Source organism: Hemibagrus wyckioides, linkage group LG19, assembly GCF_019097595.1.
Source record: "Hemibagrus wyckioides isolate EC202008001 linkage group LG19, SWU_Hwy_1.0, whole genome shotgun sequence".
NCBI classification, from domain to species: Eukaryota; Metazoa; Chordata; class Actinopteri; order Siluriformes; family Bagridae; genus Hemibagrus; species Hemibagrus wyckioides.
The window spans coordinates 20182359-20198571 of NC_080728.1; the positions used below are offsets into that span (position 1 = coordinate 20182359).

The following is a 16213-nucleotide window of genomic DNA, read 5'->3' on the forward strand; positions in this document are numbered from 1 at the left end:
AGTGCAATACAATTAATAATTCCTGTTTATGGATTAGACAAACTCTAGTTTTAGTGACTTTCACCAGACAAAAATAAAAATAATGGAAAATGTGATGCAGGGAAATTTGTCATAAATTGTTGACATGGAATGACCCAAACTCATTAATCAGCAGATCTAATGAAGACCCAGCTCTTCTGAGATCATTTTCTGTAGAGATCATTCTGAAAGTCTGATAAAGTAACATATTCCCTCTCCACCTCTCTCCAACACCATGTCCTGCCTTAAATGTTTTTGAATGATTTTTATTGGAACTTTCTCTTCTTCAACACTTTTAATGGTACTTTCTCTTGGGTCTCTCTCAACTCTTGATGTTATTCCTCACTGATAATTCACTTGAGATGTATGTAATCTTGGGAAATGTAGTTACTCAGGCGAAGAGGCAGGTAAATGTATATTGTACATTAAGCAAAAAATGATAAAAAGGATAAATTACTGAACTCTTTCTATTGCCAAAACTACCGTCTGTGGCAAACAATATTTGGACATGTTTGTCACTAATGGCAGACGTGTTACCAGAAGATTGATAGAAATACCAGAAGACTGATAGAAGTTCACCACTACTGGCAAACTGTTGTGGCAAACCAGCACTGAACATATTTCCCAGTACTGTAAGTACTGGGAACAGTAAGTAACTTCTCATTATTTCTCACTTTCACATCCTGGTTTTAATGATTCATAAGAAATAAACATGAGGTGTGTCCATATAGGAAATTAATCCACAGTGCGGTGTGATAAAGCGCAAAATGAAGCACAGGAGGCTGTTTTATAGGTTATATACGAAATATAGTACAATAGTGGAGCAAATAAAGTGTAAGGTGGGACATTTAAGCTTAAATGTTATCAGAGTTGATCTTTGGAATATAAAGGGTTAATTTAATCACGTGTTAAGTCTGTGATGTCCCTTTCTGGGTAGTGAGATATGTAAAAAGTTTAAAGTTACTTAATTTTTATTTATTTTTTTTTAAACTAATTGCACCAAATCTTTAATTTTATTTTACTTATATCATTATATCTAGTTGTTCGTGTCTTTTATTGGGTTTTAGATGAGTTTTTTGGAGTTTTAGGTGTTAATGGGAATGTGTTTAATTTGGTACTGTCTCTTTAAGAATCTCGTGCTGAGGCGATACTCACGCGCTCCCTCGTCAGTCTGTAACTGTAGCTCCTCTCTGACAGGAATGTGTTTTAACGTGTATCTTCTGCCTAAAAACCTTTATCAATAAAATAATCAGGAATTCTACATGAGTATTTTGTATAGTATCATATCACCATAGCAACATTATTGAATTACTGAGTATTTCACTCATAAAGAGTGTTTTACTGAGTGGAGTTCACATGGCTAGTCACCAGTGTTTTGTTAGCTAGCAACATCTTTCAGCTTTCACACAGTGACTAGTTTATTTTCCACATTTCCACTTTTCTTTAGGCTTCCTGTTACTCATGCTGGGATTTATCTCTTTAGCAGCACTGGTATGCTGACTCCCGTCAAATTCCACATATACACTGATCAGCCATAATATTATGACCACCTGCCCAATGTTGTGTTCTCCTTTTGCTGCCAAAACAGCCCTGACCCGTCGAGGCATGGACTCCACTAGATCCCTGAAGGTGTGCTGTGGTATCTGGTGTCAAGATGTTAGCATCAGATCCTTTAAGCCCTGTAAGTAGTAAAGTGGGGCAAAAGGGTGTACATGGTCTGCAGCAATGCTTAAGTAGGTGATACATGTCAAAGTAACATCCACATGGATGGTAGGACCCAAGGTTTCCCAGCAGAACATTGTCCATGGCATGACACTGCCTCCGCCGGCTCGCCTTCTTCCCATAGTGCTTCCTGGTGCCATGTGTTCCCCAGGTAAGCGATTCACACGCACCCGGTCATCCACGTGATGTAAAAGAAAATGTGATTCATCAGACCAGGCCACCTTCTTCCATTGCTCCATGGTCCAGTGCTGATGCTCATTGTTGGAGCTTTTGGTGGTGCACAGGAGTCAGCATGAGCGTCCTGACTGGTCTGCAGCTATGCAGCCCCATACACCACAAACTGTGATGCACTGTCTATTCTGACACCTTTTAGAAGAACCAGAATTAACTTCTTTAGCAATTTGAGCAACAGAACCCCTCTCTTGGATCGGATCACACGGGCCAGCCTTTGTTCCCCACGTGCATCAATGAGCCTTGACCACCCATTACTCTGTTGCTGGTTCACCACTGTTCCTTCCTTGGACCACTTTTGATAGATACTGACCACTTTAGACCGGGAACACCCCACAAGAGCTGCAGTTTTGGAGATGCTCTGATCCAGTGGTCTAGCCATCACAATCTGGCCCTTGTGAAACTCGCTCAAATCCTTACGCTTGTCCATTTTTCCTGCGTCTAACATCAACTTTGAGGACAAAACGTTCACTTGCTGCCAAATATATCCCACCCACTAACAGGTGCCATGATGAGGAGATCATCAGTCGTATTCACGGCAACTGTCAGTGGTCATAATGTTATGCCTGAGATGGCGATCCCACACAGCTAAATAATAACTGGCCCATATCCAAGCTGTCTTCCTGGTCAAAGTTTTCGAATCACTTGTCAGCAGTCAATTAAATTCCTTTCTGCTAATTACATCCTGTCTGGTTCTGGTTTCAGAAAACACCACAGCACAGCTACAGCAGCTTTAGAAGTACTAAATGATTCAGTTGAATCTGTTGACAACAAGCAACACGGTGCAGCCCTGTTTTTTATCTATGTGAAGCATCAATACTGTATCTTACCATACTGATACATCGACTCATCAGCATCGGAGTAAACATACTGTTGTTTGGTTTAATAACTCTTAAACAAAACTCAATGTGTACAATCAGAAAGACTCACCTCTCGGTCACTCAGTGTAACTAAAGGTGTGCTTCAGAGGTCGGTCCTAGGACCACTCCTATTCATGCTGTATATTACTGTTTTGAGGCTAAGAAGAGGCTCATTGCTTCCACTCTTATGTCTGTGCAGGACTTTGGTAATGTGATATATATGCATGCATCTTTTTAGTGTTTATATCCCTCAGACACTGTTTACCATTTAGCTAGTTAGCTAGCTAGCTAGCTTTACTGCTCCTGCTGCCTGGAGTCATTTGCAAAATGAGCTGAAACTTAAGGAACTGATCTCTTTAGATGCTTTTAAAGTTATTTTAAGTATCTTGGTGACAGAATCACCTGACTGTAATAGTCTTTGGTGATTTAATTCTGTACAGATATTGATCCTCTTCTCGTTATTCATTTTATTATATTGTGAACTGTGCTGCTGCCATGACGCTCTTGCAGCTTTTCCAGGTACAATAAAGGCTAAATCTGCTTGTGATTACCCTGTTTATCCCGGTTAATCCTGGACTGTTTTAACTTTGTTTTAGATTACAATTTTGGACTGTGTTTGTTTGCCTCTCCTTTATGTAATTGTGTGTTCCATTACTTTTGAATGATATTGTGTTTTGGTTATTGTTGTAGTGACTCACGCTGTGAGAGCAGAAAACAGACACACCAGAGATCGTGAACAAAAGTCTGGGTTTTATCTACAAGGTGCAGTACAAAAAGTCTTTTCTTTTTCTGTGAGTTGGGGTGCACTATGAGATTGAGAGATCAGCAGTGAGGCAGCATGATGAGGTGGGTCCCAGGAGGCTCATGGGGTACAGCACGATCGGATGCCTGCTGAATGGCTAGGTGCAAATACCATTCCCTCAGCAGGAAGCCTGCTTCCCGATCGTGCACTCTGGAGTGTAAATCACTCTCAGTGAGAAAAATCAGGTCTCGAACTGCTCAAAATCTGGTGCTCAAACTGCCCTGATTTATGTTGCAGACCACCAAAGGTAGCCTCTTAGTTTCAGGAGGAAGTGTTACAGTACAATAAATACAACTGTCATCTTCAGGCAATATGTGTGCAAGAAAGATAGGAGCCCTCCCGAATGCCATGTGTAGCACACCCAAAAGAAAAGCTTTGGCCACTACAGCCATAAGCCGAGTACCCTCTGCACCTGGGTGGCACAGAGGCATTGGCCTAGCCAGATTTACTTTATTACAAAAAGGATGGAATCCCCCAATCTCTATCTGGGAGGTGAATATGCTCTATGGCCCCTTTCACCTTGAAAGAAGGAGGATGGAAGGTGAACTACATTCTGTAGCCTTTTTCGACAGTACTGTCGACCCACTGTGACACACCTGGCAGAAGCTTCCATGCTGCTAGGTGGTCTGAGAGAGGTGATGGAGAAATTCCGGGAATTTGAAAGAAAGGTTTTGTTCTTTTCTTTTATCTCCATCAGATTACTTCTCCATGGCAACATATGCAGCCATGAAGTGGCAGATGGTATGGGCAAAAGGGCTAAATATGTGGCCCTTTGGTGACCTCATTGGTGAGCCCCTCACTACAAACAAGCTCCTTTATCATGCCAGCCTGGTACCCCTGCCATGTAGGCTTTTCCTATAAGGGCGGACTTGGCCTGACAGGGCTCCAATGGGAGTGCAGACTTTCTCTTCATGTAGGTGATGAAGGGGGGGGGATTTCTCGCAAGTGTCTCTTCAACCCTAGGCATTGTCACATACCCGTGTTCATCTAGGGCCACAATGGCTGAATACCAGAGGCCTATTAGGAATTATTCCACCTCGTCACCTCAGTGTGAATGTCTGGGGGAAAAATGGGAGACGCCTTCATGGAATGAAGTTAGGTAGTAGTCATCAAGCCCAGAGCAGACAGTGCTAACCTTTCATCAGGCTAATCTAAGCAAAGCTTAGTAACAGCACATGTAATCACCTCCAGGAGGTTTTCGAACACGACAGAATGTGGTATCAGTTTAACTGCTGCTTGTTGTCCACATTGAGCTCTTCATCTTCCAATGCAGACAACATTATATCCTCATCTAGGACAGGAGACATTGCAAAGCGAGCTCCCAGAGCTGAAGTGGAGGTATTAGAGTCATCTGAGAGGATGAGAGAAAGGATCTGCTGGTTCTGTTCGACAAACCCGACCCGCTTCCTTGATAGACGTGGGACTTGAGCCACACGGTGCAGGGACTTGGCAGGAAATACAGCCAAGCAAGCACGAAGAGAGCTTAGCAACAGCACACAAAACTGCCTTCAACAGTACAAATGCCACTGAGTGTTTTCTCTCAGAAAGTAATTTAGACAAGTTAAAGGAAATCACCTCTTGCGAGACCTGTGAGACCCTTGATCTAGGTCGGCATGCTGCCTCAGTAGATGCAGGAGTCATGAAGAACAGGTGCTTAGCTGGAGAAAACAGCCAAGCAGGAGCAGAGCTTATGGAGAAGACATGTTTCACTCCTTTACCAATCAAACAATGCAGAGAAATGACAAGTCGTCCCCTGTAATGTACCAGGGGCACAAATGCAGGCACTTTCTGAACTGTTTGCTCGCCATCTTTTATATATGTCTTCTTTTTCCCTAGTCTAGACAGACAATCAGTCAACACAAACACACACAGAATGCTTCTTGAAGACAAAGAAGCTGAAGTAAATGATGCCCTTTTATGGTTTTTCTGGCACATGACCTACCTGAACCAATAAATTAGTGTGATTTCACACAGAGCTTCAGACACAGCTTCTGTAAAGAAGTGTTCCCATAGCATCAGCCATGAAGCAGTGTCAAGTTCCCTCTAAAGGAAACCACAGTAAACGTCCCTAATGTTAATTTGCTTTATATCTACATCTTCACCTACAAATAAAAATGAAAAAAAAAAAAAACTAAATTCTCTGCTTCCCTCACAAACTTAAGTACAGCCAATGTCTCCCACCGCTTTCCTAATGTGTTTAGATTTAACACACAACTCTGAGCATGTCATGGATATGGTGCCACTCTCTCTTTATTATTCTAGTCGTCTTCCTCCCGTAGACGGAGACAGCTGTCAATCAATCAGCTAATGCACTTGTCAGGACCAGGAGGGTGTAGGGTGTGTTATATGTGCTATAGTTCTTACAGCAGCAGATTCGGTGATGAATAAAAAGAAATAAAAAATATTAATAAATATTAATCCTCACTTAAAGAGAGAGCAGTGAGGAGGAAGTGAGATTTACATTAACAGGACTGAAGAGTTTCATTTCTCCCAGAATAGAGCAGAAATTTCACCAGATGTTCAACTTCCTTCAGTCAAACTCACTGAAGCACAACACACAGCACTGAATCTACAGCTAATCCCACTCTCTCATCACACTGATCATCACTATTAACTGGAATAAAAGAACAGACAACGTCCAAAACTCAGCTTTATTTCAGCAAAAACTACAGGAAGAGCAACAGGACAGTGAAGAGAGTAAAGACAGAAATGTCAGCATTGTGTAGAATTGAAACTCTATTTAGGATGGATGATAAGCAGCTCTATGTTAAACTCTAGCTTGGATCCACTAGCCTTCACACTGACTCTTTCTGAACGTGACTGGATGATTGGCGTTGTTATGGGAGACCTTACAGCTGAACTCCTCCCCCTTTTCCCAGAGGTCTTTGCTGAGGGTCAGGGTGCTGCTGCGGCTGTAACGGCCACTCTTCTCTTCTTCCACACTGGTCAGAACCCCGGTGTTCACCTGGGAGCCGTCCACTGTCCAGCTCACCAGCGCCCCCTGTGGAGAGTAGCCAGACAGCAGGCAGAGCAGCGAGGCCGATCCTTCAGACAGCTGCAGAGGAGACGGAGGGAGCAGAGACACGGAGGGATTCACCACAGAACCCGCTGAAAAAGAGAAACACACACACACACAGATACACACACACACACACACACACACAGACAGACACACACACACACAGATACACACACACATACACACAGACACACACACACACAGATACACACACACATACACACACACACAGATACACACACACAGACACACACACACAGATACACACACACAGACACACACACACACACAGTTAGAAAGGATTCTGAAATATTTCTGTAACTTTGTGGAACTGACTGATCTTACAGAGTAATAAAGTCTAATAAAGTCTGACTTCATGACTGAGTTTCATTGAGTACTTTATTATTTGACCTCAGTTTCAGTGCAGAGACAAAACAAACATGTTCCACACTGTAATTTATCTGGAAAAATCATTTTTCATAACAAGTCTTATTACTTTATACTTCAAACCTTCAGCATATTTAACTGCAGCAAATACAAATGTAGCTGATTACAGAAATATTCATTGTTTAACACAAACACACACAGCAGCTAACATCTGGATTTTACATCAGCACAAAGTCACTATATTTATTAAATGTTTATTATAGAGTAACTGCAGAGTTATTACATGTTGAATATATAGCAAGTGTGTCATTATTACATATTTAACATCAATTATTGTGTATTTGTTGAATGTTCAAGAACATTTCTATGGGATCTGTTCTGATACTGAAATGTATTCCTCAACACAGCATAATAATACACAATAAAATCAATGATGTAATTCTAAACATAAATAATCTAGTTTAAGTTTATTTATTCATGGAATTAGTAATGAACTAAACTGATTTAGTTTTAAAAAGAAGAAAACACACTTACTGTTCACAATGAGTTTGGAGCCTCCACCAAAAGTCAACCACAGTGATACATTCTAATGAAACCATCGTACAAAAACCTCCATCACACTGCAGTGCACACACACACACACACACACACACACACTCACACACACACACACTCACACACACACACACACTCACACATACACACACACACACACACTCACACACACACACACACACACACACACACACACACTCACACACACACACACACACTCACACACACACACACACACACACACACTCACACACACACACACTCACACACACACACACACTCACACATACACACACACACACACACTCACACACACACACACACACACACACACTCACACACACACACACTCACACACACACACACACACTCACACACACACACACACACACACACACACTTTGCATTGGTGGTCCATGCTTCAGTGCTCTGTGAGTGTTTATAGCCCTGTGACTTTAACACTTCATGACTGAGAGCTGCTGCTCAGCAACTTCACCCACAGCAACCATGACTTTGATCAGCGTCTTCATCTGCACACTGGCCCTCTGGACTCAAGGTGAGAGTTTAACATCAACTCACAGCCTCACACACTTCATTTCATACTAATTCTACACCACTTTAGAGCACAGAAACACAATCTATGTTTCTCTTCAGGATCCAGAGGTCAGGTGACTGTGACTCAGACTCCTTCAGTGCAAACTGTTGCTCCAGGAAACACCGTCACCATCAACTGTAGAACCAGTAGCAGAGTGGATGAGGGTAATGACCTCGCCTGGTACCTGCAGAAACCTGGAGAAGCTCCTAAACTCCTGATCTATGATGCTACTAGCTTATACTCAGGGACTCCAGCTCGTTTCAAAGGCAGTGGATCTGATACTGACTTCACTCTGACCATCAGTGGAGTCCAGACTGAAGATACAGGAGATTACTACTGTCAGAGTGAACACTGGATCAGTGGTAACTTGGTGTTCACACAGTGTTAGAGCGTGGTACAAAAACCTCGGTCAGTGAGAGTACACAGAGAAGCACTGCTGCAGCTGGGAGAGACTGCAGGTGCTGAGGGGGAGGATGTGATACAGCACAATGACACACACTGTGGACCAGAGAAAACACACCACACTAACACACTAATACACACACACACACACACACACATACACACACACACACACACATCTGTGAGAGGAGTCCACCTTTCTCACCTGTGGATGAGGTTTTGTTAACATATTAATATTTTAGTGATGATGGATATCAAACAGAATTTCCTCTTAAACTCAATGAAGTGCAACTTGAAGATGAAGGAGATCAGTACAGTCAGCACTCACACACACACACAAACACACACACACACACACACACACACTTTCAGCTGATCATCATTAGTCCACTACAAAGACTTTTACTCTCTGTGTGGAATTTTTCCTCACTGTGGAACAGCTACGTTTTTATTATCAGGAAGTGGATTATCTCACTATCTACACTCTTAGAACGGAAAAGGAAGAACTAAACCACAGCATCCAGACTTACACAGTAATTTCCAACAATTTAATAAAAAGTATTTATTAGTTTATTTTAATTTTTTAGTAGTATACACAATTTACCAGTTCTTTATGAGTAGTAGTGTTACTGTTATAGTAATGTTCCTAGTGTTAATATTATAGACTTTTATTATATAACTTTAATATCCACATTACGACTTTATTTAACTGAACATATCTTAATTATTAACAAACCATTAGATAATAATAAACTCCCTTTAACATTCTTTAATGAGTTTAAACCAGAGAATTATATAAAATCATGAGAAAAAATGAACATTTTAAAATATATTAATTTATTTCAGTTCTGGACAGATGACCCTGAGTTATACAGCAGTTTGTGTGAAACATCTCAATGATTCTTTATTTGTAACTAGATGACATTAATTAGAAACTCTGTAAGGCACTGGGTTGAATTTCTACATTAATTATTAACACCAGTGATTTGCAGTTTCTTGATTTGATTGAATGTGAAATGGAAAAAATGTTTTTCTGTAGAGATTTCACAAAAACACTGCAACATCAGCAGCACAGTCAACAACCTGAGCACTACAACAAGCACACAGAAACTCTGACCAGTCCTGCCTGCTCCTGACCAGTCCCAAACTTCTGCTCAAAGTATCTCCAATCTCACCCACTCCTACATGAAGTTTAACCCTTCATACCCTCTCTTACTGGCTCCTGCAGAATAACTGACCAATTCTGTCCACTGAAACAGAAACCAGACCACACCAACTACTGCAAAAAGTTTGATCAATCCCATCCTCTCTTGAAGAACATTTGTCCAATCCCATCTGCTCCTGCAGAATAATTAACCAATTCTGCGCACTCTTACAGAAACTTTGACCAATCCCAGCCATTGCTACAGAAAGTTTGACCAATCACCTCCTGCTCCTGTTCAGAGTTTAAACAATCTCACCTGCTTCTGCAGAAAGAATGACCAATCCCACCTGAGGACTGAGACCAAGCAAGCTCAGAAAACTCGGGGTCTCAGTATGAGAGCTGACTTCACTTCACCAAACTCTCATAAACTGGGTTAACTGGTATCATGATGTGGGTTTACATCTCGTTAAGGTGATCCAGACTTTCCTCATCAAGTCCTGTTCACATTCACTGTAAAAAGATCAGATCTCACACTGCTTCAGATGCTTGTTGGAAAAGCTGGAGATGGATCGTGTTAAAGCTTTATATTTTACTGCAGAAGAACAAGAATATGAGGTATACAATAACCACAAAAAGCAATACTGTCACTGCTGCAGGGTGTGGGGCAAAAAAGAACTGACTGTGTAAATGAGTGAGGGCATTTTATTTAATTTCACATCACACTTGATAATATAAAAATATGATAAAGCTGGAAAAGACATTTAAATACGTTCAGAATTTATTTGCTTAAGGAAGGATTCATGATTTCTACACTGATTTCTATACTGGCTCCTCCCCCCAGTACCAGGGGAGCTCGTTTTAAACAGGTAACAGAAGAATTGGTCAGTAAATGCCAGTCTCACAGCCCTGCCCTCTGATTGGTCCACGGTGACAGGATGCAGCAAATCAGGGAGTTTCTCCTTCCTAATCATGCTTCTACTGTGCAGCACTGTCATGTCACCTTCCTCGTCTGGGTCTACACTTTACAGCCTTAAACTATTGAAGTGTGTCTTGAGAATCCCAAAGATCATTTCCATCCTGAATCTAGTATTTTCCTGATCTGCTGAAATCACCCCTGAGGTCCAGCAGTGGCAGTGGAAATGGAGTCATCAGGAGCTTCCTGCAGGTGAACCCTCTCAGGTGTCTCCAGGGAACCCAATGAAACTGATCTACAATGTAGAATGAACAGAAATATTTGTAGAAAACTGTGTTTAAATAAAGACCATATGGATACAGATAGAGAGCCAGTGTTTGTTCCAAGCACAGCTGAACACAGGTTTGTGTAAACAGGTAAAAAAGGCATTACTGAGCTTTATATTCATGTTCCATTAAACCCCAGTTACTGCTAGATATTTTATATCCGAAGTTATATCCTAATCATAATAGACTTTAGATGCTTTATATACATACAAGACATTAATAATAATCAGTTACCTCCTAATAAATTTATATAAAATTATAAAAATGTATAACATAAAAATATGAGGATTATAAAACCCTGAAGGATTCTGTCTCTTCCTAAAACTCTATCACACCCTAGAGATCCTTTCACAATACGAGTCCTGATCTCCATGAGATCCCTGAAGAACGGTGATGTTTTACTAATCCCTCATTGTGGTCATCTTGAATCGATCCTGCCCCAGAGCAGGTTAGCTGTGTACAGTATGTTGCCATGGCGATCTACCCAGCTTAAAATCTGTGAGAGTGTAACTTTGGGTTATGAGTTTAACTCTGAAATCCTGCTTTGTGGTACATCCTATGATTATTTAAAGGGAGTAGTGTGAGTACAAACAGCTGAGTGTCATTAGTAATCTGGTGACTGTGAACAGCTTGACTGGAGGTCATGTGATGAAGTTGCAGGCTGAGGATCATGGGAGTTGTATATAAATCAGTGTTGTGACAGTGAAGGTGGGTTTCATTCACAGAGGTTTTGTGCCATTTAAAGAACTGATGTTTTTTTGTCCTCAGTATTTTTTTCACAGTCGCTTATGTTAGAAAAGTGTCTACATTTACATCGGGGCAGTGGTGGCTCAAGTGGTTAAGGCTCTGGGTTGTTGACCGAAAGATCAAGGGTTCAAGCCCCAGCACTGCCAAGTTGCCGCTGGTGGGCCCTTGAGCAAGGCCCTTAACCCTCTCTGCTCCAGGGGTGCTGTATCAAGTCTGACCCTGCGCTCTGGCCCCAACCTCCAAGGATGGGAAAGACAGACTTTCACTGTGCTGTAATGTATATGTGACAAATTTCATGAGTCCATTTCATGAGTGTGCAGTCCATTTCATGATATGCAGTGTGGTTTAAGAATGCTTGTCAGAGGGACAGCAATCCTGTGACGACTCCGTGGAAAGTAAGTTAGAATTATAATAATTAAGTAAGAATAAGGTTCATGATATGGTGTATGAAAAGAGTCAAACTTCAGAAGACAATTTATATTATATCCAGAGCTGTTTAAATGCAGGGTCCAGAGAGAGAAAAAGACACAGAGAGAGAGAGAGAGAGAGAGAGAGAGCAGTGAGGTGTAAGTGAGATTTGCATGAACAGGACTGAATAGTTTCATTTTTCCCAGAATAGCAATTGGTGGTCCATGCTTCAGTGCTCTGTGAGTGTTTATAGCCCTGTGACTTTAACACTTCATGACTGAGAGCTGCTGCTCAGCAACTTCACCCACAGCAACCATGACTTTGATCAGCGTCTTCATCTGCACACTGGCCCTCTGGACTCAAGGTGAGAGTTTAACATCAACTCACAGCCTCACACACTTCATTTCATACTAATTCTACACCACTTTAGAGCACAGAAACACAATCTATGTTTCTCTTCAGGATCCAGAGGTCAGGTGACTGTGACTCAGACTCCTTCAGTGCAAACTGTTGCTCCAGGAAACACCGTCACCATCAACTGTAGAACCAGTAGCAGTGTGCTTGGTGGTAGCTATCTACACTGGTACCTGCAGAAACCTGGAGAAGCTCCTAAACTCCTGATCTACTATGCTACTAGCTTACAGTCAGGGACTCCAGCTCGTTTCAAAGGCAGTGGATCTAATACTGACTTCACTCTGACCATCAGTGGAGTCCAGACTGAAGATACAGGAGATTACTACTGTCAGAGTTACCATAGTGGTGGAGTGTTCACACAGTGTTAGAGCGTGGTACAAAAACCTCGGTCAGTGAGAGTACACAGAGAAGCACTGCTGCAGCTGGGAGAGACTGCAGGTGCTGAGGGGGAGGATGTGATACAGCACAATGACACACACTGTGGACCAGAGAAAACACACCACACTAACACACTAATACACACACACACACACACACATACACACACACACACACACACACTGTGGACCAGAGAAAACACACCACACTAACACACTAATACACACACACACACACACACACACACACTGTGGACCAGAGAAGACACACCACACTAACTCACTAATACACACACACACACACACACATACACACACACACACACACATACACACACACACACACACACACACACACACACACACTGTGGACCAGAGAAAACACACCACACTAACTCACTAATACACACACACACACACACACACTGTGGACCAGAGAAAACACACCACACTAACACACTAATGCACACACACACATACACACACACACACACTGTGGACCAGAGAAAACACACCACACTAACTCACTAATACACACACACACACACACACACACACTGTGGACCAGAGAAAACACACCACACTAACACACTAATGCACACACACACACACACACACACACACTGTGGACCAGAGAAAACACACTTTAACTGAACATATCTTACTTATTAACAAACAATTAAATAATAATAAACTCCCTTTAACAATCTTTAATGAGTATAAATCAGAGAATAATATAAAATTATAACAAAATAAACATTTTAAAATATATAAATTTATTTCAGTTCTGGACAGATGACCCTGAGTTATACAGCAGTTTGTGTGAAACATCTCAATGATTCTTTATTTGTAACTAGATGACATTAATTAGAAACTCTGTAAGGCACTGGGTTGAATTTCTACATTAATTATTAACACCAGTGATTTGCAGTTTCTTGATTTGATTGAATGTGAAATGGAAAAAATGTTTTTCTGTAGAGATTTCACAAAAACACTGCAACATCAGCAGCACAGTCAACAACCTGAGCACTACAACAACCACACAGAAACTCTGACCAGTCCTGCCTGCTCCTGACCAGTCCCAAACTTCTGCTCAAAGTATCTCCAATCTCACCCACTCCTACATGAAGTTTAACCCTTCATACCCTCTCTTACTGGCTCCTGCAGAATAACTGACCAATTCTGTCCACTGAAGCAGAAATTTTGAGAAACTCCACCACACCAACTCCTGCAAAAACTTTGATCAATCCCATTCTCTCTCTCACTCTTACAGAAACTTTGACCAATCACCTCCTGCTCCTGTTCAGAGTTTAAACAATCTCACCTGCAGAAAGTTTGACCAATCCCACCTGAGGACTGAGACCAAGCAAGCTCAGAAAACTCGGGGTCTCAGTATGAGAGCTGACTTCACTTCACCAAACTCTCATAAACTGGGTTAACTGGTATCATGATGTGGGTTTACATCTCGTTAAGGTGATCCAGACTTTCCTCATCAAGTCCTGTTCACATTCACTGTAAAAAGATCAGATCTCACACTGCTTCAGATGCTTGTTGGAAAAGCTGGAGATGGATCGTGTTAAAGCTTTATATTTTACTGCAGAAGAACAAGAATATGAGGTATACAATAACCACAAAAAGCAATACTGTCACTGCTGCAGGGTGTGGGGCAAAAAAGAACTGATTTGAAATGAAATGAATTTTACATGATACTTGATGTAAAAGTAAATGCAATTAAAATAATTAGCAGTCATTTTTTATTCATTATTCATTAGTCATTTTAAAGGGCATAAGCACAGATTCTACCTCTGTAGCTACGTCTCTTTCCAAAAGGTCTCTCTTTTTGCAATAAACTGCTGTCTATTAATCAGATTTAGATCTAAATTTAATCTGTCTGTGTATTCAGAATATATTAGGAGACATTTTAGGAGACAACAGTTATGTTATATGGATAATTTCACCCTTGTCCTCTTATTTGTAAATAACTATTGGAAACTATTGTAGGCTACTTAAAATGAAACTTTAAATAAACTAAAAGAAGCGGCCTAATAATAATAATAATAATAATAATAATAATATTGGTAGTGCACAGACACAGACCTAGCACAGAATCGACAGTGAATTACGATGAGATTGCGTTATCATTTCCACTAAATATGTGACGGGTTATAGTTATCAGGTAAATATTATTGAAATGTGGTAAAAGGACTAAATGTGAATCCAGTGTTTCTGTTCTGTATTCAAGATTTAATGCTCTGGCAAGGTGCCTATGTGAAGATAGACTCCCTTTAAGCTCATCATCACAAATCAGTCCTCGGAACTGATCCTCAACACAATGACCTTGAGTGTTAACATCTCAAACTTGTATGTTTCAGCATACAATTCAGAGCACACAGGTCTAAAATTGGGCATAGCCCCTGTCCTTCTTGGGAACCAATAATTGCAAGATGTAAAGCCTTAGTCAAGAAATTGTCAAGCTCAGAGTAGACAACACTAACCTTTAATCAGGTCAATCTAAGCTAAGCTTAGCAACAGCATGTGTGATCACCTCCAGGAGCTTTTCAAACACCACAGAATGTGGTGGCAATTCGACTGCAGGTTGCTCCTTGTTGCCCACATTGAGCTCTTCAGAGTGCAATACAACCACACTGTAAAATCCGATTAGTTAAGCTTACTTGAAAAAAGCGTGCAAACCGGTTGCACTTAAAATAATGAGTACAGAAGAATTGGGTATTGTATGTTCTAGTAACTAATGCTTACAAAGTAAAATATACTTATATCCAAGTTACTGTAACTAAGAGAAACTAGTACAAAGTACTTTGCAATTTGCTTAATGTGTACTATTGGGTAAGTATGGAGTACTCAGAAGTACAAGTTCAGTATACTAACTTGCATGATGTAAACTTTACTGTTGTGTGTATTCCAAATAACACAATTATGTAAGTTAGGCTAACTGAAGTAAAATTTCCTGTAACTGCGATTTTCTAGTTTTATTTACTTTAAGAGCAGTCAGATTTACTTCATAATAGCATGCAAACTACACTAAAACTACACTTTTAATGCAACAGTAAATAAACGCCTTGTTTTAGCTGAAAATAATAGCATTCAGTAAAACATTACATTTGGTAATAAATGATTAGACATGTAGTGAAGGTATACTTTGTAAGGAATATCTATATCTAAAACATGAAAAAATGCCTGCCAACTCACTATAATTTATACCTATGTAGTGGAGTATAGGTACAAAGTAAAAATACATATTTAACACACAATCACGTTACAGTTAGAACAGGTTT

General features: G+C 40.7%; 2 gene segments (V, D, J or C); one reads left to right on the forward strand and one right to left on the reverse strand.

Moving 5' to 3' along the window:
* Positions 1 to 6051: 6051 nt before the first annotated feature.
* LOC131369900 (immunoglobulin kappa constant-like) lies at positions 6052 to 6757 on the reverse strand (the record flags this gene model as incomplete). The annotated part of the segment is given in 1 exon segment: positions 6052 to 6757. A coding segment is annotated over 1 exon segment (336 nt), but the record flags the coding sequence as incomplete, so codon positions are not given.
* A 5672-nt stretch (positions 6758 to 12429) lies between these two features.
* Positions 12430 to 12911, forward strand: LOC131369901 (immunoglobulin kappa variable 1-39-like). The segment is given in 2 exon segments: positions 12430 to 12493; positions 12592 to 12911. Coding segments are annotated over 2 exon segments (369 nt in total).
* The last annotated feature ends 3302 nt before the right edge of the window (positions 12912 to 16213 follow it).